General features: G+C 40.7%; 1 protein-coding gene across 1 annotated transcript in view; it reads right to left on the reverse strand.

Moving 5' to 3' along the window:
• csrnp3 (cysteine-serine-rich nuclear protein 3) overlaps positions 1–26,354 on the reverse strand; it is a 30,521-nt gene extending 4,167 nt beyond the window's left edge. Inside the window, 5 exon segments of the mRNA XM_061692194.1 lie at positions 1,000–1,281; positions 1,283–1,297; positions 2,437–2,696; positions 6,074–6,242; positions 26,154–26,354. Coding sequence (XP_061548178.1) covers positions 1,000–1,281; positions 1,283–1,297; positions 2,437–2,696; positions 6,074–6,242; positions 26,154–26,156 — 729 coding nt within the window. The 5' untranslated portion in view covers positions 26,157–26,354.
• Between the last annotated feature and the right edge of the window lie 269 nt (positions 26,355–26,623).

Raw genomic sequence — 26,623 nt, forward strand, 5'->3', positions numbered from 1 at the left:
TTTTTAACCCATGTTTTTCTCATGTAAAATGGGTGCCTTGGATCAGTAAGCGCTGGGAAATACTGAATTGGATCCAAGGCATTCATTAAAGTTGTCGTGAACTGTTGGAATGCATTTTTATAACAGCAATAGAGTGGTGCCTTGAGATAAGGGTTTTATCCATTCTGTGAAAATGCTCGTAACACAAATCCCTCATATCTCTAATCATCTTTCTCCATTGAAATAAATTGAAATGCCATTAATCTGTTCCAGCCTCCCCAAAAAACAAGAGTTTGCAATGTGTTTTTAAACGAGAAAAATAGTAATGATGTAATTGAATAGTATTAAAAAGACTTAAACGGTTTTCAGGCGGCACGGTAGGTGACTGGTTCGAGCATCTGCCTCACAGTTCTGAGGACCGTGGTTCAATTCCCGGCCCCGCCCCGCCTGTGTGGAGTTTGCATGTTCTCCCCGTGCCTTCGTGGGTTTTCTCCGGGCTCTCTGGTTTCCTCCCACATCCCAAAAACATGCATGCGAGGTTAATTGAAGACTCTAAATCGCCCGTAGGTGTGAATGTGAGTGCGAATGGTTGTTTGTTTATATGTGCCCTGCGATTGGCTGGTGACCGGTTCAGGGTGTACCCCGCCTCCTGCCCGATGATAGCTGGGATAGGTTTTCATCACACTTTGCATCAATTGAATGGCCATTGTGCTGCTGCTCCCCTTGGCCACCGGGGGGCAGTATAAGACAGACAGATGGATTTACCACAAATGGACATCAACACAGTATAGTACAGCCTTAGCGCTTCAAGTCGTCTCAGCTCCTCATAGAGGACAAAGAATATATGACTGTGAGTATTGATATATTAAATAGCTTAATGCATTGCTGCACCGTTTGTGTTCAAATATCAGTTACTAAAAGGGGTTATAGATGCATTATATACATTAGAATTGTCCCAATAATAATAATAATAATAATTTATAATAATTATACATTTATGTGATTTTTGTCATAACTTACCTGGCACTTGATCCCCGCATTGCTGCAGGCGCAGGTTTCTGGCTCACAGAAGACTCTGCAGTCACACCCACAGTCCTCTCGGGACATGCGGATGGCCCGAAGTTCGTGCTTCTCTTCCACGTCAATCTTCTTGACCCCGGAGGTACGCAGCAGGGCCCGCCGCTTTTTAGTGGTGAGCGGCTGCAGGAAGAAGTACTCATCCACCTCCGTGTTGTCCAAGTCGATATCGTCATCGGAAATGTCTTCAGCGGTGAGTGTGTTGGCCTCGTCAGACTCGACTGTTACCATTCTTGGTCAGCTAGAAAATAGAAGAAATCACAAAAGAACCAAAACTTTCAGGAACTATAAAATCTCAAGTCACAAAGTACAATGTTCCCATGCTATGTCGCAGTCCATATTTTGCGCCCCCGCTATACTTTTAAGCAAAGGTTTTTCCATCGGGTTTTACAGTATACTAACTTACTGAAAATGCCCTTGCATGTCGGAAAGGACAGCCACAGTTGCCGATGTAACTTTCAGATGTTTATTGAACGCCAGTAAAACACAGTGAGCACACTCACGCAGTAGCTGCTGTAGGCCACAGCTCTCACTCAGACTCTCACGTAGAGTATTTTCTATACATTTTATGCCTGCAGTTTTATTGTGTGTGTTCAAGTACATTTGCAATGTGTTTAAAAAAGCGTTTTAATGTGCTTGAAGCATGTGGGAGGGTTAACACTATAAAAGTATTTTTTAATATGGTCTGTCCTATCGCTGATTTTTACTAATAGCGGGTTGGTCTGGGCTCATTGTTTTTTTATTGTAACTGTTTTATTGTTTATTCTGATAGTTTTGTCTATGTTACGGCACTGTTTGTTTTTAATGTATACTATGTCTGTCATTTGGTGTTATATCTTTATGTTTCCTATACGGGACAAGAGATGGAAATTAGCATTATGCTAAATCTTTGCACGTCAATTAATATGCACTGTAGATAGAGAACTGATGGTCACAGTTAAATCTCTGTTCTCATTATGTCCTAAAACTCACTCTGGTGAAACAAAATTATATATATATATATATATATATATATATATAATTTTGCAACCTTTGATGTGGTGCCGACGACGCATCCGTACAATTTCTATCAACGACAGCGGTATAAATTGTTGCTTTTGGGGTGGTGTTGTGTTGAAGTTGGTGCACAACAGCATATGATTGTAATGTAAGGTATAATACCAACATGAAAGCAAGGTGGCGTTCTTTTGAGTTCCTGAAAAGTAGTAATTTTGAAGATGCAAGGATTTCGCCCGACACTGATGCTATATATGCACTGTGCTGTACTTAATGTTGTTTTCAATAAGTGCATAGATAAGTAAGGTTGAATGCAAATGAGTTGAAAATTGTGACAGGCATTACTCCAAAGAAGCCATGTGTGGAATGAAACATATTTTTTACCTTGAGTTTGATGGAGTTGAGTTTCTCCTCCTTCAGGTGGTCCCTCAGCATGTCCCTGTGGATTCTTTCCTGCTCCATGGCAAACTCTCCGAGGGAGTACTGCCTGACCCAGCTGTGCCTGTTGGACATGCCCAGCGTGCTACCGCCCTGGCTGGGCACGCTGGTGAAGCCCTGCCTCCTGCTGAAGTAGTACACGGTCACCTTCTCAAAGTGCACCCTCCTTGTGCACAGACGCTTCTCTCTCTTCAAGATGGAGTCGGCTGCGGGGGAAAACACAGCGTTAAAATCATGACATTACGAATATCAAGAGCCCATTAAAACATTTTGAGCTACGTGTTAAAGGTGAGATACTATGAAAATTTGACGTTTTAATTACTTTTATACAAATGCGTACAGTATTTTAATGATTTTTTTAATCACCAGAGAACTGTATTAAATTGGGAAAAGATGCGTAATACGTGTCCTTTAAATAATTTAACTGTACTCTCATTTGGTGGGGAACATGAGATGTGGGGCATAGATTTGCTGAGAAAACCAACCCTAAAACCGTGAAATTTGAGAAACGCTTCTTCATATCAGGAGCTTTGCACAACTGTGTTGTGAAGGAAATGTCATCCCAGTTCTGCGTTACCACAGAACGCAATAAGGGGGAGGAGGGCAACAGTGGAGTATAAATAATTCCTCAGCTGGCCCTGAGTTTAAGAGTACTACTTCACAATATAGTGACGTCCCTTATCAGACATTAAAGTTCTACACACGGAACAACAACTGCTCTGCTGTTCTGAGCGAGAGACACCGCCCACATTGGTTCTCAAGGAAAACAAATGCTAATCAGCTTGTTTTAGCAGATGTTTCAAGCTCGTTCTAAGTGTGCCCGAATGTTCGCAAGTGAGTCACTGGATTTCCCCTCCATCATATGGCGCTGCGACTACATGACAACCAACAGAAGGTCAGCCTTCGCGGGCCCCCGTCCGCTGGCAGCTGCGGCTGACAGAAGCCACGCTCTGACCCCAGGGACGCACTCCTCTCCTTATGTCAGCTCTCCACTCACCAACCCTAACATTAGGTACACCTGTATTCGCATCTGATGACATCTAATACAAGTGCTTTATCAAAATGAGTTTTACAGAGGTACAAAAATATGGGATGACAACAGTATTTCACCCTCTATCCTTTAGGATGCCAAAAATGTTCGCAGGAAGAGAACATTCTGGCTGTACAGTGTCAAATCACTTGTAAACCAAATCATCTTTTCCCATTGAAATTAATGGGAACACCAACAATTAGTTTCAGCCTTCCCTAAAAATAATAACAAAAATTGTTGTCATGTGTATTTTAATGAGGGGAAAAAAACACTCCATTGTATTGTACTTTATAAAAACATACAGTAATGATGTAATTAAACAGAATTAAAAAGAATTATTGGCGCACAGCATCAATTTGAATGGCCATTGATTGTGCTGCTCTTTTTAGTGTGCTCTCCTTTGCCACCTGGGGGCAGTATAAGCAAGACAGACGTATATGCAGCAATCCCTCGTTTATCGCATGGGTTACATTCCTCACCACCCCTGCAATCGAAGAAATCCGTGAGGTAGCAAACAAGTATTTGTTGAATTATTTTCAAATATTTTATATATTTGTGCTTATACTGTAATACTATGTATGCATGTGCATTGTGTACCTGGCTTTAAAAGGCGGGCCTTGCCTGTTGTGTGAGGTGGAAGTGAGCGAATGAGGACGTTCAGCTAGTCGGCTGGTTACTGGCTTTAGGTTTAGCCACTGTGTGTCCAGAGTGACCGCGTTAGTTGAGGCCATCGGCAGTAGGGCAAGAATGTGCTTGTATTTACTGTATTTTGTTACCATTTGTTCAATAAAGCAATTGAAAGAGAACAAGTGGCATCCACTTTCCATCATCCCTCTATCCAAACCACCTGTTATGGATTACGTGTTCTAACTAGCAGTGGTACAATTAGCCAACAATGTTTACTTTACCAGAGATGTGCGGATGGTTAACTTAAGGCACATTGCACTTTAGCTTATTTTGTTATGTGTGAAATGATCCCAAACTTTGGACATTGTCTGTATTTAAAGCACTCTTTCCTCCTCGCTTGCACTTATTGCTCTGCAGTTACAGTCCGTATGGAAAAACAATCACAGCAAAATCCTAATAATAACAACAATAATAGATTTCATTTCAAGTGCCTTTCAAGAAACCCTAGGACACTGAACAATACAATAGTGGTTAAAATCACATAGAGAGATTAATAAAATAATGTAAAATTGCATGAAGATAGATAAACGTACATAATAAATAAATAACACAATATACATGGCAGTGGAAATGCAGGTTCAGGAAAGGGAGTAGGCAGTCATGAATATGTGGGTTTTGACTCTGGATTTGAAAAGAGGAAAAGAGTCAATGTTGCGGATGGCAGGTGGCAGGGGAGTTCCAGAGTTGGGGAGCGGAGCAGCTGAAAGGTCTGCCTCCCATGGTGCTGAGGCGTGCAGGGAGAACAGTGAGGTGAAGAGAGGAGGGGGAACGGAGGGAGCAAATTCAAGTGGCGATATGGAGGAGGTCGGACAGAGATTGAGATGAGTTGAAATAGAGACATCTCAACTCCTCTCAGCTCTTCAGTACCGTACAAATATTAGTCATTCTTCACAGAGAATAGAAAATATCACTGAGTGGTCATCTGTCTACATTTGTTGCTGCACCATTTGTGTTCAATCGGTTGCTAAAAATGCTATAGCACCTCAAGATAGATGCTATTTAGTATTAGCATTAAGCTAGCAGACTGTAAGGCTAACCAATATGGTTGTTTGAATACACCAAGTGAAAATATCTTTGTTTAAGGTTGAATTTCAACTAATAGTGACAATAAACAGCTCAGAGCCTCTTTTATTAAAGAACAGTTCACTATTCGCCAAAGTGCTACTCATGTGAAGCGAGTCGAGTTCACCGCCACCATGTAAGCTCGTATCTGTAGTCCGCGCTCACAGGTCAAAGCAAAAATATCAGCTGAACGACGGCTAGTATCTCGAAGAATTCACGTCGGGTCACTCGTATCTCAAGGCACCACTGTATTTGTATTGATGGCGCATGATACATAGTGTTAAAAACCCAGCTTTGTCCCACCGCTAGTTCCTCGACACAGCACATTTTAATGTACATACAGTAAGCGCAAACAATAAACCGCCCCGGCTAAAGGGGCTATTCTATCCCAAAATGTAATTCAAAATAGGTAGCACAGACTATTATGTGAACCTCTTCTGAGAAAGGAGGTTACAGGGTTCATGCACAAAACAGCTTGGAAAGTCCTCATCTCATTCATCTGGCTGGGCTGGCATGCTGATTCTGTTCTTAATAAAAGGAAGCTGCCTGCACACGCCGCCTTTCTATTACACCAGTGGTCTCTCAGCATCACTTAGCCTCTCCTCTGCACACCTCGGACTCTGCATTCATATGGCACTGCCTCTTACTAAAGACCAGTTCAGCCACACAACATTGGAATAATACCATTAGTTCCATTGTGATTAAAATTACCTCCTTTGTTTCCTTCCCTCTAATGAAATGACAACATTCCTTTTCCCCACTCGGATTACGCGGTTTGTTAGCAACTCGGCGAACGACACTCACGGGTGAAAGGGCCAGAGGCGGACGGGTTGACGCTGTCGCTGCTATCCCCGCTCTCACTGCAGGATATCTCATCATCAGACTCCCTCAAGGAAGAGCACGGGGAGGAGGAGGCTTCCACCTCCTCAAATTTCCTCTTCAGTATTCCACTCATGGCCTGACACATCTGCACCTGAAACACAAAGACAACAGAGGGGCCACGCATTATTTAATATCCAGTTTAGGAGGCCTCTGTAATCCTCAATACACTCAATTAGCACCACATACGTAGCCACAAATACACACACACCCCTCCCCCAAATCCCTCCCTCCCACCTCCAACTCTCCTGCCGCTCTGCCTGGCGCTCCCCCGGCAATTGATCACCTTGGCACAAAGGAGGAGCGATGGCCAGCGAGAGCCGCTAATTGCATTCTCGATCTGATGGAGAGGAAGTTCATTTGGGTTCATCAAGAAGGGGTGAGAAAAAAAAAAAAAAAAAAAAAAAAAAAAGGGAGGCTTGACCAACAGCGTAATGCATTGAATTTATGACAATGGCAATGCGCCTTTTTGGAAATATGTGTTCCGAATATTCAGTACATGTTGTTTGTGCTACAGAAAAAAAATCCCCCTGCAGTGACTTTGCCAATTTAATCATTTAACGCAGCGACCCCCAAGGAAGTTTACGTAGAAGAAGACAACCAAGTAAACAAAGGGCGACCATGGAGGACATCCAACCTTTTGAGTGCAGTGTGTCGAGATTCACCACATTACCTGTTTTGCGTCGGTATCCAGATAAAGCTAACAAAAGGGTTACAGTATGTTACAGATCAGTTGTTTTGGCATCATTCGCAACCTTTGACAATCAGAATGCATAGAAGTTGCATGCACCATGCTCAAGGGAATTCAACAGCACCGTTTGATAGGAACATCATAAGCACCGAGACATTGTGGATCTTTTCGGTCACAAAATTTGTTTATGGTCCTCCCTTGAACAAATCTGAGTCCCGAATAAACCCGGCGTAACAGCACTGCTGCTTTTGTGCACGAAATGACTGGCAGCTCCGCAGCTTCCCGCCTTGGAAACAACAAAGACGGCCGGCATCTTCACCGAGCCTCATCCTGTCTATCTGTCAGAGCAGGTTGTGGGGGAGTTCCATTCACAGACGGCCGCCGCGTTTCATCTGGGGCTCTGCTATCGAGTCATTACAGATGCAAATGCTTCCTGGGAGACATGCTGCCTGAGAGAAGAGATGCGAAGAAGAGGTGCAGCCCAGATAGGAGAACCAGCACTGCCAGAAAATGAGGCTCATTGTTCCTCAGGGGTTATGATTTTATTCTTTCCTTTAACTGCGGGGGTGTTGCAACCGCCAACAGCTTTGTGGATTAACCACCGCTACCTAAAACAGAGGTGTGCGATCCACCATTCGAAAGTGACAGCAAGGGTCAAGTCAGTATTGGACTCCCTTTTATAAATTCAAACAACGGTATGGAGGGTGCATCATCGCTTCAAAATCACTTGAATTCTCAAATCTTTGCCTATGCACATCACTATTCAGTGCTACCAAGAAACATTCCGCTTAACTTCTTGTTATGGAAATTTCCACCAAAAATTGCGTGGGCAGCGTCCAAAAGGTTCCAAATTAGACACCATTGTTAGCAACCTATGTGTACGTTTTAGCTCTCTGCTGAGGCTGCATTAGGCTTTGATATTAAAAGGGGTTTCCATGGAGATTCCAGTGTACCCTCACAACTAGTGCTTTCCCATGTGACAGTGTGTCCAGAGCAACAAATTGCACATGGACGTCCCTACATTATTACGCCATGCAATATACATATACTGTACAACTACATATACAAGTGTATACATGTTCACAGAAAAAAAAAAAAGCATAATTATAGAAATACTACATGCATATATTTGTATATAGTGGATGTGTATATGTACATATATGTATAGGTATATATGTACATACCTATAAATATACACATATATATATATACATATAACTGAGATAATGTGGTTGCAGATGTGTACACACCCTCTTATAACTGGGGATGTGGCTTTGTTCAGAATTAACCAATCACATTCAAACTCATATTAAAAGGGACTCAAAGCACACCTGCCACCATTTTAAGGTGCCTTTGATTCACCACAAATAAAGTTCAGATTTTTGTAGTCACATGTTATAGCAAAAGCCATACAATATAACGCTGCAGAATCATAATTTTCATCATCAGCAAATACCCAAAAAAGGTCCAGTGTGTGAGTGTGTATATGTACAAATATCTAAATTACAAGATATTCATCTACATCACTTAAGCCAATGCTTAAAATTACAAACTGTTGTTACTCTTGGTTGGATGGATATCTCAATTTAAAATAAAAATATAATAAATAGATAAATAAAAGTAAATAAAAATCAATCTTGGAAAGCCTCTGGGCACACAAATGAACAGCCTTTCCTATCCTTTAATCAACCGTCACTCATTGATATTACATTTCTGTTCTCCCCGTGAGTCACTATGACAAGCACACACACACACACACACACACACACACACACACACATACACACCAAGGAGATGACAACAGGCAAACATGCAGGCAACATAACGACAACTCCCACCGGCGCTGGCCGGCCGACCCTCGCGGGGACCACTGACCTCCATTCGCTGGCGGATTCCGACTCTTTTCACCTCTTCTCACAGCAGGACCGCTACACAATCATTAATGCGGCAATTCACACATGATGGATGAAGAGTTCCCATTTTGTCTCAGTCTACTGACTTGCAGCGGCCCCAGAGGTCCATGAGCACGAGGTTTAGAAAATAAGTGAGAGAGAGAGAGAGGGGGGGTGATGCAGGCTGAGAGATGAGTCTGTCGGTACTGTATGCTTTATTAGAGACGCAATAAGACAATCTTTCACACTTTAGCTCCCTCTTTGTCATAGTGTTGCTCTCCCTGCTACACAAAGGCGCATTAGTGGCAGCCGGCTTGTAGGCAAGGAGGCTGAATGGAGCTGAGGCACAGTCAGCCTGAGAAGTCACATGGGTGGATTGTCTGAGAGTGCAGGAGAGAGAAAGTGAGAGAGCGAGAGAGCGTGCCTCCTCTCCTGCTGTCTGCAGATATTTTTACCAACATGGTAGATGGGAAAGGGAGGGTGTGTGGGTAGGGGCAGAAACAGAGGTATGGGGAGGGGGGGGCATCGAGGGAACGTCAGAGAAATGGATGAGGAGGTGTATTTGGGCGAGATGGGAAAGGGGGAAAAGGTTAAAGAAAATGCTGTAAAACCATCTGATAGGAATAATAAAATAATGGTACTGCTAAACGCACAAAAACATGGGAGGTCCAAAACGTCATCATGCATGACGTGACGTCAGCAGATCTCACAGGACCTGAGTTCAGTGAACATTTAAAACATTTCATTATGACATAATTAATTAGACTATAAAGAATTAATTAAATCAATTTTTCGGCTTTGCCAACACAGTGCAAACAGTGGCGTTAGCCGCGGCGTTGGCCATTTGCGCGACACGCTAAGTAGCCGCATCAATATTGACCCAAAAATAAAACAAATGAAGCTTGTTGTACTGTATCACTTTCACGTCGCGGGTTGGACATCTAGTGCAGTTTACGTCAATTCGCCGTCCCGCTATCGACGGTTTGCCTGTGACGTCATGCACCACCATATTGGAAGTTGACGCATTGTTTTGTTCCAGTGTTTATTGAGTGCCTGAATAGAGAATGCTGCTGATCTTAACTGGCAAAACAGCCGACAAACAAAATACTGATCAAAAGACCAAAAACTACTAGTGTCAGGAAATGCAAAATGAAGCTAATCGACATGACGACTGTGCATTTGTTAGCTGCAATAGCATGTTGAGCATGTCTGCTCTTGTTTGTACAATTAACATGTGAATGTGGTTTGCGGTGGCATCCCCGGGCTTTTCTACTTACGCTTGTTCTCATCTGACAACCATTCATACTTTATATATAATCTTAGTTCTGAAAATATGTTCATTAAGACCCAACCGATTAATCGTCCGGCCGATTTAATCGGCCAACATTAGCCATCTTCAAATGGGCAAACATCTGCCGATTTTGTACCGATTTTTATTTTCTTCCACGCATTAACACACTACAACATAAGCCAAAGATAATTACATTCAAACAAACAAACAAAAATCAACAAAAAAGAAAATTGACGATTTTTGCTGATTTTTCGCTCTTGTAAAGTTAAAAAAATACTAAAAGACAAAGTATTGTAAAACAGTCAAATGTTCTGCCTCTAATTCATATCTTTATTGTGTTGTGTAATTGTCAATATAGAATTATCTTCACTATCATCACTGCAAAGATGAAGCTGTTATGTATGTTGCTTTGAAATGTTCCTAGCTAAGAAAGACGTGTTGATATTCGTCTGACTCAGCTGTCATTTGTAAACATTAACAGTCATGTTCTTCCTGTAACAGGAAAACTTAAAGCCCATAGTTGTTTGCCTCTAGCCGGATTAGAGTCATTAAAAACAATCATCCATTTACACTGGTGGGATGCGTAATACTGTCATATCGCCTACAAAGAGAAAAAGAAAAATGCTTGATTACCCCATACATAAAGCATTTCAGTATGTCATACTGTATTTCATTTTTACTCAATCTAGAACAGCACGTGTTGTAACGCCCTGAAGGTCACTACAGGTGGCTAAAGCAGTTTTCAGCTAATGTCAACAATGGCATTGTGATTAAAAACCAACATTAGCTCTCATTATCTCTGCTTTTGGTCTATCTTACTCCCCGGGGAAGCGTCTGGCTCTTTAATGGCTAAATTGTGCACAGTGCTCACCAGGCAGCCACTAACTGTGTCAGTTTGATGTGGCGCAGGAAGGTAGCGAGCTTTTAGTGCTTTTTGTCAGAAAACAGCTGCCTGCTGAGGCCAGAGAGCACGCTGTGGGAGCGCTGAGAGTCGAGACAAACAGTAACGTCACAGCTGGTCGGATCAACAAAGAATATTGTTAGAAAGGTTCCCGAAGCTACGCCAAGCTGCTGCTCCTTCAGCGTTATCAGATATCATACATATGACTGATGTGCAGACATTTGCTGTGTCAATGCTCAGAGTTAAGCATCCATGCATTGCTACACCTTTTGTCTTATCACTATCAATTCATTTCTTTCTTTGGCAACACATCTTGGAAAAAGCATTCATGAGCAGTTTCTAACTAAATTAGAAAATGTCACCGCACAATCAATCAATGAATTAACGATGAGTAGATTGAATGAAAATAGTGAATTTTAAGCACTTTTCTGACTGGGAAAGGAGAGCCACTTTTCAGCCGCTTGGCGAATGAAGGGAAAACAGTAAAATGCAAACATTAGGCCTTATTCACCAACAGATTGCAGCTCATGGGCACAAGCCCGCCATTTACAATAAATTCTGACTGATTAACATATGCACAGTGATGTTAAGAAAATTGGCCGGTACACACGTGTCATGAATATAACAGTAATTTTGCATGTACGCTCAACTTGTGTGCAGAGTGAGAACATTTGAGGCCCACTCATACTCAAAGGCACACTCACACAGGAGCTGCTGTCGACCACAGCTCACGACCAGATGCTCACATGCAGACTCGTCCAATCAGATTTCAGCCTCTTTGTGCTGCCTTGTCAATGTATTCTGCCCAGGGCCTTCAGAATCAGTAATGCTGACCTATGTAACTTAAACTATTAGCAATTAGAATGTTTCTTTAACCAATCAGCCAGCCAGCCTTTTTATGGCACCAGCATTTTTCCAGCCTCCGATTTATTGGTCAACGTAAAACTTGATATGGCCAACGTCAACTAGTAAAACACATCTGTAGCAATCTGCATTCTCCACACATTAATATATTTATTTATCAGCATCTGTGGTGAGTATTAGATGTTCGATACCACTTTTTTTCATACCGATACCAGTATGAGTATTGAATCTTGAGTACTCACGATACCGATTCTGAGTACCGATATCACTTGTATTTTTGATACAAAAAACTTCAATTAACACGATTACAGATAATTGTGAACAAATATGTTTCAATGAGGCTGATTGTCTGCAATTTTTTTTTTTTTTTTACCAAATAAATAAATTACAGACAATTTAAACGTAGCAGCCAAAATCGCGATCACGATTAAAATTCGATTAATTGTGCAGCCCTGGTCTATTTCATGTTCTTCACAGTAGTGGTGGTTGTATATTATTTAAAATGTGTTATGTTTTTTCATAAATGGTCTGCCCCGTTGAGACATCACCTTTTAAATATGCAGTTTGAAAACGAGGCCAGAGGAAGTGCACCGCTGAGCGTGCCAAGATTACACGGCTGCCTCACAAAAGAGCAAAGAGCAAGTCAGGCTAATGAGAGAAGTGCAGCAGGCAAAATAAGAAGACGCTCACTGTTGTTTATCTGTTGATGTAAATCTTGACTGATTTTTTCATACAACAGTACTACTGGCTTTGTGCACATTAAAACCCTTCTTTCTGTTGTCCATTTCCCTCTCATGGGAATTCAGTATAGGAAATAGTATTTATATAAGCTCGGGCATTCCCAACGAGTGCATGCCTAAACAATACAATACACGTAATATAAACATTATGCTACTTGTCTTAGTGTCGGGCAACAGGGACTTGTTCTTGCTGAATCTATGGAATTCTATTGTTATTTGATAGGTCTGTGATCCTACTGCATTTGTAAATATGTTTCATCAGTGTTTTCAATAGCCGGCTTCATTTAAAATATTTTTTATCCATCCAGAGTGTCAACAATTAATGTTTTGCTACTGCAACGAAACATATATCAAATCCTAACCGATTATTACCCGGTTGTCTGGTCAATTTCTCCTCAATTTGTCCCTGGAAGGCACCTTGTGCACGTCTGTCTGAGTATCACATTTATATTCTGTCCTATTACATAAGATGCAAAGGCTGGAGAGATGCCATGCATTTGCTCCGCCAATGCGCTGACCTATATTTCCTTTCCTTAAAACGATCAAGGCCAACTGAAGACAGCAAGCATACAAAAACAAGCTTTTAGAATAAATGTTCTTGTGTAGTCATAATAATATTGAGGTCATATGCAAAACAGTTGGCCACCTCCCATTGTAGGGAATAAAAGGTACCTTCCAAAACATTAATGGAATTTTCTCCAAACAAGCAAATGAGGATCACTTGAAATCCACTCCAGATCTTGTATATTTTAGCTCTTTAGATAAAATATATTTTTAATGCTAAATACAGTGGTGCCTGGAGAAACGAGCTTAATTTGTTCCGTGTCCACGCTCGTAGCTCAAAACACATCAAATCTCAAATCATCTTTGCCCATAGAAATGAACGGATATACCAAACATCGATAGTTTTTTGTAACCTGTTTTTTTAATAAGAAAAATTACGCACTGCCATCTTCTACTTTATAAAGACATACAGTAATTACATAATTAAATAAGAGTTTGTGCATCACTATTCGATTGACATTGTATTGATCATTCTGGTATGTGCACCTTGGCCACCAGGGGGCAGTACATAATTGTACAGACATACATAATACAGAAAGAAGAGTCACAACGAGGGCCCGACCGATAAATAGGCCAGCCGATTTGATCGGCCAATGAATCGGCTATCGGAATTGTATTCTGACAAATATCAGGATTGGCATCGGCCTCAAAAAAATCGATAACGGTCGCGCTGTGGTCAAAACCAAGTGACTCAATAGGCTGCGGTAATATTTGATGAAGATAAAGAATGTATGTCTGGGGGTATTGTTATATTGTCTGCCTACATCGTTCGTGTTCAAATATCCATTGCGTTGACGACTTTCTAACTAGTAAAAACATTTCCACTACTAGCAGGACATTTTCTGCAACATGGAATTTTTGTATACAAGTAGGACGCTACTAGTACTACGAGCCACATTATAAAATTCTACTAGTTAACATCTAGTGGTTCACTAGTACTCCTAGTAGCATACCGATGTCAACTCGTGCACAGTTTTGCCTCACAAGTAACATGTTGTCCTACTAGCATGCAGAAATGTCAAACGGTGGTGGAAGGCAGTCCATGCAGTGGAGAAGACGGGGGGAGGGAGGAGAGGAGAGAAGAAGAAAAAAACAAACAAACAAACAAAAAATAACTTACCTCATTCTAATAGTACACCGAAACGTCTTACTAGTGAGGATAAAGAGCATACTAGTACATGGACCTTAAGCTAGATTTTAAGCATAAAGAATAAATACTTAAACATCTTTCCATAGAACTCACAAAAAAATGAAAGAGTCCGCAATAAATGTACTTCATAAAGCTGGATGGTTTCTCTATGACACTTGGTCAACAAAGTTTTCACTCGCACTGTGTCAGCAAATTGTTGATCTAAACCAGGGGTGCTCAATGCGTCGATCGCGATCGTATTGGTAGATCGCATGACATCGCGTGACATTAAAAAAAAAAAAAAAAAAAAGACATCAGCCTATCATCCATCCCGTTCCTTGATTGATATACATATATAATCGATGATATCTGAATTTTTCTGAGACTTAGGTCACGCACATGCACAAACAACGCTGCTAAAAGGTAACTGCAGATGCGCAAACAACGGCGCCGAGTGTGTCAAAACTAACAAGCTAGTCAGTGAGTTACCTCCAATTTTTATCTCTCGGTGTTTTCTCTTAAACTTAAGAAAGGGTATAAAAATGAGTGGGGGAGCTGGACCAAGTAAGGAGACTAAAACTTACCACTTTCAGACGGAATGGGACGAGGAGTATTTTTTCACGATGACATTTTCGAAATGCGTATGCCTCATCTGCCAGTCTGCCATCGCATTACCAAAGAACGGAAATGTGGAGCGGCATTTTAGGACTGTGCATGGAAAATACGACACTAACTACGCATCCCTGGCTGATTCACTTCAGTGCAAGTCATCGGAGTAAACTCAGGAAATGACAAAAAAATTACATTGTTAATTATGTTGTGTTGTGCAAGATTGGCTCATGCGGTGATGCAGGGTACGTCAACCTACATTGGTGCTGAGCTGTGTCGGCGGCCCAGAATTTTAGCTCATTGGTAGCGCTCCGCGCTCTCAAACCGGAGACATGGTCGCGGCCCCCACCCTCCCCCAAAAAAAAGGTAGATCGCGGGAGGTTGGATGCTTGAAAAGGTGCTCTTGGGGCAAAAAAGTTTGGGCACCCCTGATCTAAACTGTCACAACGTGCTCTTGAGGGAGTTTTATGCCTCTGGGGATTGTGTGGACCATCTCGAGAAGAGACCATCTTTAAAGGGAAGATTTTCATGATTCATCTGAGCAACCCATCTCGGGCATTGTGGCTCCTTGTCATGAAGTATTTCATGGACCGTGCCTGCGGTGGCCAAAGCAATGTACTGTACATCAAAACTATGATCCCAAAACAATCAAACTCATTTTACATACCCGTAAAAATAAAAGTCTGACAGATTATTTCATGTTTGAAAAAAATTACTCCATAACTTTAGCTAACAAACCAGGCTAAACCTAGCTACTTCTCAACATACACAAATCTTAGCTTCTCTGTGGAGATTGATCACTTGAATGGACTTTCTTGACACCGCCAGGGATTCACTGTATATAATTTCTTTATATATATATATATATATATATATATATATATTTATTTATATATACACACACACACACACACACATCTATATACACACATTTAACGTGCAAGAAGGCTATTTGTAATAAAATAAAATTAAATCTTCCGTTACACAGACATAGACATGGACTATTAAATGATTATTGCCCTCTATCATGACGCTGTTGTTTATCCTAAGCAAAATATTGTGTATTATAAACACCGTTTTGTGAGTTACTGTGCAATTCACACCCCTAACATCCAGCTATGCTGGCTTAGCAGATCATAAACCACTTGTTTTTACACAGGACACACTACAGCAGATCATGTCTTTTGTTTTCTTTTTTTAAACACTTTTTCATTCTCATACACTCAGAGAAACCGAGGGTGCATCCCAGTGGAACCAGATGATAGAATTGAGAAGCCTTGAAGACAAAATCCTGAAACCACAAAATAGTTTGGATTCGACCTCATTCATCACCTGTGTCACGCTCGGCCGTTAAATGCAGCCTTGGAAGAGGCGATAGAGAGAAAACGCGGTAGAGAAACTGATAGAGAGCGAGAGCGAGAGAGAAGAGATAAGGTAGGTCTCAGCTGGACTTTACTGTGGCCGAGATGATTATACAGCAACAGACGATTACCCCCCTCCACCAAAAACACACACACAGCTCAGACATTCATCAATGTTGTTTTGTCGAGGTTTGGTCTTAAAATAAATGGCACGGGTGCCAGTGAGAGGTCAGTTAGTCTTCATCTGCATGTATTAACATCACTGATATGAATGGTTCAGCTGAATTTACACCATCTATATTAGTTTAGAGTAGTGCCTGGAGATACGAGAGACCCAACTTAAGAGTTTTTTTTTAGATACGAGCCATCGTTCGGCTGATTTATTTATTTATTTATTTTACTTTGCTTGTGGAAGTGAAGTATTGTGGAAGTGAACAGAACTCACTTAGAAAACAATTAAACAGTTAACAATTCTTCAAAAAAAATATCTAAAAAGTTGCATTAGCTGTTTAATGCAGCTAATGAACTCTCTTTTTTTCTTCTTCAAAAAAGAAGAAAAACAGCTAAAACAGCTAATGCTTTTTGCATTAGCTGTTTAATGCCACTCCCAGTTGAAATGTATTGTCAAAATAAAACAGAAAATTAAACATTGTGTTTTTAAAACAACTACATTTTTGCCTTAGGAAAGTCTACCTAGAGTAGTGATTTCCAACCTTTACGGAGCCAAGGCACGTAATTTTACAATTGAAAAATCTCATGGCACACCAACAAACAAAAATGTCACAAAAAGTGGATACATTAATTACTGTATGTACTTCCTGCCATCTAATAGAAGAGCATTTCTTTGTTCTGTCTGTCACGATGCCTCACTGGCATAAATAGATGACTAAAGATATATTACTTCTTGGAAATAAAATTATTTTTTGGGCAATTAAGTAAAATTTTATAATTTCCCACGGCACACTAATGTGCCCCGGCACACTGGTTGGGAATCACTGACCTAGAGCAATGCTAACAAAGAATGCAAAAAGTCAGACAGGCTAATGACTAGCATTGGCTTTGTGGTGTTATTAACCCTTTATGCAACTGGTATTTGAACACAAACGGTGGAGCAACACGTAGACAAAATATAACAATATTCACAGGGATATATTCTTTATCCTCAGTGAAAAAAGGCTAATATCACTGCATCTTACTGAGGAGTTGTGACCATCTCCATATGGGTCCATCCGCGGGTCAGTAATATACGGCCCCCTGGTGGCCAAGCCGCAAGAACCAGCCGCACAATCGCAATGAATTCATCATGATCCACAAATTTAATTCTTTACATTCTGTTTAATCATGTTATCACTATATTTTTCTACTGTGCAATATTATAGAGTGTTATTTTGTATTTTTTTAGGGAGGCTAGAACGTATTATTGGCATTTTCATTCATTTCAATAGTGAAAGATGATTTGAGATATGAATGTTCAGATTTTTGAGCACACAACAAATTAAACTCTTATCTCAAGGCACCACTGTATTTTTATTTATGGTAAGAGTTATAAAGACCAGAATCCCTCATGGGGAAATTCAACTCTCACTCTGCTCTATGTTTTGTGTTTACACCACACAGAGAACCAGAATCAGGCATGTAAGAAGAGATATCAGAGTGAAGGGACACGCAAACATTGCTGCACCTCTTGAGAGCTAGGTGTCAGAAATTTAACCGGTGGAGCACAGGGGTTAAACTTAAAGCTTACCAACTTAAAGGTTACCAATGCAACTTTCACAATAAACTAAGTAATAGTAAAAAAAAAAAAAAAAAAAAAAAAAAGTCAACTTTACACTGGGTTCAATTTTTGTGTGTGTATCTAATAATATGAGATGATCTTACCTTTATATGAGTTCACATTCAAAACAACCCACCGAGGGAAACCACAACTACGATGTGGCCCGCAACAAAAATGTGTTGGACACCCCTGCGCAAGGGAGTTTAATCCAGCCAGAATTTGAAAGTGAAAGTAAAAAGTGTAACTGCAGTTATTTATTGTAAGAGTTATTGTAAGAGTCTACTTGTAATAAAAAAAAAAAAAAAGAGTAATTAAGAGCAAGAAGAGGCAGAGAAGGTCCCCAACTAAACTCCAGTAGAGAGACTAAATGCCTGTGAGGATTGTTGTATGCCCTGTTTATATGTTGCTGCTCCATGAGTTGTAAAGTAGTAACTGTCTGAATGTTTTTCAACTACTAAAACATTTCTGCTAATTTATCTGAATTTTTCTATGGTGTTTTGCATTATTTGTTAGCATTAAGCTAGCTGATTTTTGTTAGATGAAATTATATGGTTTGGTTGAACATTTTGGTGTTTAAATATATACAATGTGTTGTGTTTTATGTGTCAGTTTTACAGTGAACTTCAACTGGGAGTGACAAATAAACAGCTTGAAGCAAGCACGCTGTGCCTCTTATTTGGAGAACTGTGCCAGTGAGAGTGAGAACAGGCGCTAAGGAATACTTTGAAGTGTATTTCAAGAATTTAAAATGTGTTCAAAGCATGTCGGAAAGATAAAACTACTATTAAGAATATATATTTTTTGATATGGTCTTTCCGTATGGTGGATTTTCTGGACTGTATCGCCCGCAATAAACGGCGCTTCACTTTATACTGCATTTGATAATGAGGAATTTAATGGCCTGCAATTGGCTGGCAACCAGTTCAGGGTGTACCCCGCCTCCTGCCCGATGACAGCTGGGATAGGCTCCAGCACGCCCGCGACCCTAGTGAGGAGAAGCGGCTCAGAAAATGGATGGATGGATGGATGGAATTTAATGGACAACTTGCTTTGTAACTCATAGCTAAAAGTACTGTACAGTACTAAATCTGTGACAAACTTTTAAATGGCCTTTCATTAATTTGTCATGTCACGCACGCAAAACTTGCAGCTGACAATTTCTGCAAAATGTGTGCAGCGGGCGGTTTTATCCCCGCAGTGTGATAAAGATCAAATGGTGTAACTGAGCAAATAATTAAGCAAAGTTGTCAAATGTCCTTGTTTTCAATCTCAGTCAAGCTCTGCAAAAGAAAACGACACATATCCATTCCCCAATTACAGACAAAGGAATCCAGTTATGGAAATGCGGCGACATCTACGGATTTATGCAAATGAGACTTCACATGCTCGCTGTACATTTGTTAACTTGCACTAGCCTGAGGCTGCAGACAGATCTGCTCGGCACACATTAAAAGGAGGGGTGGGGGTAGTGATGTGCGGGTGCAAGTGGGCCGCTCAGCCCTCACGGACACAGGAGCTGCACTCCCTCCTGCAGCTATGCTACACAGTGCTGGGAAGCATTGATCTGTTCTTCTTCCACTTAGAACAATAAAGGAGAGGAAGCATGGCTTTCTATGTACACAACTAAAGAGCAAAGATGACCACTGTGGCTTTGGATTACAGCTTTATGCGTTGTAAATAATAGAATTTTGCCAGATGTAACAAAAAGGAGGGATCACAAGGCACCTGGTGTACGAGAAACCAGTCCCACAGTCGGACTCGTGTTTTTGATATGCTCTAATTCTAGTCACAACCACATGCAGCCCTAATCAGGAACCCTCAGCCATGATGTCAATCACAATGCTCAACTACATTATTCATGCCTCTATTTCTTATTTATGACTGTATTTTCCCATGTTATCGCAAAGTTCACAAAAGGCAGGCTCGCTGGCAGAAACAGAGCTGCCAAAGCATTTCATGGAGACGGGGATGCTTTCATCTCGCACACAGGATGAGAAGGCTGTGGGATTTGGGGTGTTCACATTCCGCAGACAAGCCTTATTATTTATATATAAACGTCTATCATGGTGTGAATGTGAATCTTTCTTTCTAATAGATGTAACAACACACTGCAAAATACAGTATTCAAATAGGTGCTCATTTTCCCATTAATGACGCTTAAACTCACTGTTGTGTTTTATGTTTTTGTATTTTGTCACATGTTGATTAATAAATGCATGTTCGCCAATGTCAATTCAGACTTAACTGCCATGCTTTCAAATCATATTACACTCAACAACAGACGAGAGAAGCCAGGAGCTTCACTTGTATTGATTCAAAAGGGATTTTTCTCCTGATATCTAAGAGTCTAGCGCAGACATTAATAACGTATGCTCCTTACATAGTGGTGTCAACAAAGGTAAAATCAAGCTAAATGCTCAGGGTTTAATCAGAGGATGGACACTATTACATTAAACACGTACTGATCAAAACAGTGATATGTGCTTCATAGATCTAATTCGATTACTTTTTTTCATCTGGTAAACAAGGTAAGCAGTTGAGAGTTCTTGGGATGCGAAGAAAATTATTCTATTAATGCAGCAAAGAGAGGTTTGTTTTGTGGCAGCACAGTTGACTGCACTAACAGTTAGGGTACCTTTAAAATGTTTTTTTTTTTTTTTTAATGACTTACAACCGCATTTATTATTGCTGCTGTATTGATGATGCAATCCGGGGTTTGGGAATACAGTATGTAAACATTCTGCAAACCCCAATTTCAATGAAGTTGGGATGTTGTGTAAAATGTAAATAAAAACAGAATTCCAAATCCTTTTGAACCTATATTCAATTGAATACACCACAAAGACGAGCTATTTAATGCTCAAACTGATGAATGTCAATGTTTTTTTTTTTGTTGTTGTTGTTCTTTTTGCAAATATTGTCTCATTTTCAATTTGATGCCTGCAACACGTTCCAAAAAAGCTGGGACAGGGGCAACAAAAGACTGAGAAAGTTGAAGAATACCCCCCCCCCCCCCCCACACACACACACACACACAAAACACACTTGTCTGGAACATTCCACAGGTGAACAAGTTAATTGGAAACAGGTGAGTGTCATGATCGGGTATAAAAGGAGCATCCCCGAAAGGCTCAGTTGTTCACAAGCAAGGATGCGGCGATGTTCACCACTTATATATAATCCTGACCATAGGTGGGTTGTAAACGACATACATTTACTCAGTTACATTTACTTAAGTAACTTCTTGGATAAATTGTACTTTTCAGAGAAGTTTTAATTATGCAACATACCTTTTACTTGAGTATGTCTGTTGAGAAGAAACAACCTTTACTCGTTGACACTGAGCTACATTCCACTTCGCTACTTAAATTGTTTTATCTCCAGGTAATTAGTACTATTTGTGCAGTCCATTCTAATTGATGATGATAATAATAGTAATAATAACATATTTTTAATTCTAATTGTCAGGGAGACTTGTGTCACATGGCTCTGTTTCACCAATCCAACATAACTACTAGTGACTGGGACTGGGAAGTCGACTTCAAAAATAGGTCGACGCAGAATTTCTGCCTTAAAGCTCTGCCAGGACAAAAAAAAAAAAAAAAAAAAGATTCTGCCCGGAAGCATGTTTGTGCCGCCTGAACCAATGTTTCACACGGCCGTTTAGTTATTATTTTTTTAAACCTAAAATAGTAATCACTAGGGTGCTAATGCTAATCGCGAATGCTAACTGTTAGCAAACACTGATTTTGTTGTCTCAAATTCTGTACAGTTCATAACATACACTCAGTGCCAACATATGCCGTTTTAGAAGTCCAGCCCTCAGAAATGAGAATGAAATGCATGTTAGCAGTAAAAAAAAATTAGGGGCGATTATTCGAGTACTCAAAATATCTATAGGATAATCAATTATAAAAATATTTGATTGTAACAGCCCTACTAGTGACGCTTGGCTCCATTTCACGCATTACACAGGGTCAGACGGTCGACATGGCCCCACATAGAAGCAACATCTTCAGTGACTCAATTACATGAAAAATGGCAAAAATATACACATCTACTAATTACCTTAAAGATAGGCTCTAGCTCACCCACAATCCAAGTGAGGATAAGTGGTATATAAAAAGGATAGATGGACAACAACAAAAGAAAAGCTAAGTTATGCCTTTGTATCTGCCTAAAATGTCCGCATTTCAGCCTACAAGAACTCCACTTGGAACTTGAGAAACAAAGGAGGCTGTCTCAGTCTGTGTTTGCAAGATGTAAGGCTCTGTGGAATAAAATCAGCAAGTCAAACACAGCACGTAAATGCAAATTGCAGTTCGTCTGGACCCGTTTGAGCTCTCTGTTACTTGCTGAAGAAAGCACAGCACAGAAGATAAAGATGTACGTTGGCAGAAGAACAGATGTAAGCGCTGCTGAAAAATGTGGGTGAATCCACCTGTTTAAGCTCTATATAATCAAATTATGCATTATCTGCTTCACGTATGTAAACAAAGGAATTTATTTTAAGATAATTTATTGTGGCTGAATTTTTGTTTCAAAGTGATATTGTTGGGCAATATTTGAATTTGCATATTCCCATTTTTATATTATTTGACATTCATGCGCTACTTAAAAAAGTTTGTAAATCAGAAGTTAATCACCAGTTAATCAGTACTTGAGTAGCTTTTTCACTGGATATTTACTTACTCCAATTATTACTTGGAGGAAAACTTTTTACTTTTGAGTCATACAATTCTGAAGTAAAATTACTCTTACTTGAGTACTATTTGTAGCTACTCTACCCACCTCTGATCCTGACTACAACAACCAGATTTCACGCAATTACAGTAATACCTTGACTTGAGTCCCCCAAGTTCCAAATTTTTCGAGTTACAATCCGTCCTTATTTTTTTTTTTTTTTTTGGCTTTGTCTTTTTTTTTTTTTTTTTTGCGAGACAAAATCTGAGGTTTAAGCAACCCACAGACATGATGCTCCTTGAGTGAAGGGGGGGCGGGGGGAGAGTAATTAAGGTATTCGCATGTGGGTAAGGAGCGCTATCTATTTTGTATGGATGCCTGCTTATGACAACAACAAAAGAGGTTTATGCTTGAAAATGTAACCTTTCCATTGAATTAATTATTGGACTCGATTTCCACAATGTGGGAGGAAAAATGATGTCAACCCTTTGGAATTCCTTAAATTTTTGCAAAAAGTGGTCAGAAAATGACCGATCTTCATCTAAATCACAAGAATAAACAGAGTTCGCTTAAACTAATGCCACAAAAGCAATTATTTGTTTCAAATTTTTAAAGCATTACATGTGAGGGAGGAAAAAGTAAGGGATTTAATAACTGGTTGACCCTCTGGCAACAATAACCTCAACCAAACGTTTCCTGTAGTTGCGGATCAGATGTGCACAACAATCAGGAATAATTTTGGACCATTCCTCTTTACAAAACTGTTGTAGTTCAGCAAGATTGCCGGGATGTCTGTTGTGTGGTGTGTTTTGAGGTCATGCCACAGCATCTCAATCGGGTTGAGGTCAGGAATTTGACTGGGACACTCCTGAACAATATTTTCTTCTTCTGAAGCATTCTGTTCTTGATTTGCTTCTGTGTTTTAGATCAGTTTCCTGTTGCAACACCCATCCACTGTTGCACTTTAACATTTGGACAGATAGCCTCAAATTCTGTGAAATATCTTTATAAACTTGTGTATTCATTTTTCTATTGAGGATAGCAAGCTGTCCAGGCCCTGAGATAGCAAAGCACGACCAAACCATGATGCTCGCTCCAGCTTATTCATGTTTGGGATAAGATTTTGACATTGGTGTGCTGTGCTATTTTTCCTCCACACATGACATGTTCCTCCCAAACAATTCAACTTGGTTTCATCTGTCCACACAATATTCTGCCTATAGTGCTGTGGAACATCCAAATGCTCTTTTAGAAAACGTTTTTTTTTTTTTTTTTTTTTAGTCAGCAACGCCTTCTCCCATGAATCCCATTGTTGTTTAATGTTATACGTATGGTATATTTGTCAACAGAGATGTTGGCATGTGCCAGTGATTTCTGTAAGTCTTCATGTGACACTCTAGGGTTCTTTTTTTTACCTCAATGAGCATTCTGTGCTGTGCTCCTGCACTCATCCTTCCAGAACGGCCACTCCTTGGAAGAGAAACAACAGTGCTGAACCATTTACAGACAATTTGTTTATCGATGGACAGATGAACATCAAGACTTTTAGGGATACTTTTGTCAGCTTTCCCAGCTTCATACAACTCAACAATTCTTAATCGTAGGTCTTTTGAGCAAGGCATGGTACACATCAGGCTACTTGAAAATTCTAACCTGGTCTGTGTTTCCTAACGGCCAGAGCAGCTTTAAGACAGACCTCCAATCTTGTCTCTGTGATTGGAATCCAGGTTGGCTGAAATTGGATCACACCTGACTTTGATTAGCTCTTGGAAAATCCATAGACAAGAGATTCACTTGCTTTTCCCTCCCTGTCCAGTGAATGTTATTTACGTTATTCATCCATCCATCCATTTTCTGAGCCGCTTCTCCTCACTCGGGTCGCGGGCCTGCTGGAGCCTATCCCAGCTGTCATCGGGCAGGAGGCGGGGTACACCCTGAACTGGTTGCCAGCCAATCGCAAGGCACATAGAAACAAACAACCATTTGCACTCACAGTTATGCCTACGGGCAATTTAGAGTCTCCAATGAATGCATGTTTTTGGGATGTGGGAGGAAACCGGAGTGCCCGGAGAAAACCCACGCAGGCACGGGGAGAACATGCAAACTCCACACAGGCGGGGCCGGGGATTGAACCCGGGTCCTCAGAACTGTGAGGCTGACGCTCTAACCAGTCGGCCACCGTCCCGCCTTATTTACGTTATTTTCAATAAAAATATGAAAACATATTTGTTTGTGTGGTCTTAGTTTAAGCACTGTTCGTTTATTCTAATTTCAGACCACATTTTACGACCAATTTATGCAGAAATTTAAGAAATTCCAAAGGGTTCACCTATATATTATTCCTCTCACTGTAAATTCCCATGGAAAGGTTCAACTGTGGAATATTTCCAACAATCCCCATCTTAACATCCCTATGCAAACTCACCAGAAATTTTCCACCCCTTTGCACTTTGCAACTCGATGATGTCACCAGACAAACTAATCTAAAATGAAAATTTCGAACATCATTGTCATCAATGAAACATCTTGATAAACAAACATCTTCAATAGCCGCCTGTCTTTTAACGCATCGCAAAAAACCGCTGAGAAACGATTTCATGCCACTGATGTTTGATTCATAAGCGCCGCATATCAAGCCCGCAATAAATATTCTAAAGAGTCTTCTTTTAATGAGCGTGATATCAGATGCGTCTCTGTGGTATAATCCGGCGAGACTGGTGCAGATGTCTGTGTTGACTTTACACTGCATCAACAGCACATCATCTCGTGTTACCAGAGGGTCTTTTGAGGCAGAGTAGCAACAGTTTTGTGTGTGGATGTTCATGTAATCACCAATTCAGGTTCATAACAATGCAATCTTACCTTTAGAAAATGATATTACACTGCAGCTGCCTGCTTCTGTCCTGCAGAGGATTAAAAAATATATATATAAATAAATAAATAAAATCACCATTAGCTTCTGCAGCAAGGTTGCATAACGTAAGGCAGAAAAAGAGCTCATGCAACCTGATGTAAGAAGCCGAAATAAAGAGAAATAACGCTCGGAAACTTTGGCACGAGTAAGACAGATGATTAGGGAGATGCATAGTAGTGGGGGCATCCTGGTGGAGGCAAGTGTAGGGAGGTGGGTGTTAAGACTAACTGTACTGCAGTGGACTCTGCAGGGATCCAGATTCTCTTTCGGATCAGGAAGCTGGCCTTGCTGTCTAATTGTCACGCTGTAGCCAGGGTGACACACATGTGCACCCCCTCCATAAATGAAAGGGGGAGCTATGTAACACAGACACATCCATTGTGCAGAAGAAGCAAAAATGATGCACTGTTCAGGCAAGACAAAGAAAATGTGGCTGCAATTTTGGCTACAGACTCCAGGTAGAGTTTGGACAAATGTCATGTAACATACTGCATAGCAGAAAAGGGGGGGAAAGACATTTGAGACCCAAATATGAAATGTTCCATGCAAAGACGTTGCAGTCAATGTGCAACTAACTTGTGTTTCGACTCACCATTCATGTGGTTGTGCAGCCAGTCAATTAAATCAACGCCCCTCCCTCACTTCCATGCAGTGTCTCGGCATGCAGAACCTCCTCCGGTGCGGTGGGCTGCACTGGGATCCGTTGATGGGGGCAGCGTCCGGAGGTCGGCAGACGAACCGGTCCGGTTGAAGCGCGCTCCGGTGCCTTTTCAGCAGCAGCAGTAGCCTTCCTTCCGGCTGCCGGGGAACAATGGTGTGGCATCAGACTGACAGGCTCCCGGGCCAACGTGACTTCCTCCGTCCAATCAGGGCTCAAACACCAGGAATCAGCCGCAGAGCTCTTTTGCACGCGTTTTTGTGTGTGTGTGTGTGTGTGTGTGTGTGTGTGCACTGTGTTTGGATCCCAGGCAATGGTGAGAAGTAACAAAGAACAAATACGTTAGTCTTAAATTGATCAGGTGTCCGAACTTTAATTGACTTGTCAGCTTTCTGACAATCGTT

This window comes from Phycodurus eques, chromosome 12, assembly GCF_024500275.1.
Source record: "Phycodurus eques isolate BA_2022a chromosome 12, UOR_Pequ_1.1, whole genome shotgun sequence".
Taxonomy (NCBI): Eukaryota; Metazoa; Chordata; class Actinopteri; order Syngnathiformes; family Syngnathidae; genus Phycodurus; species Phycodurus eques.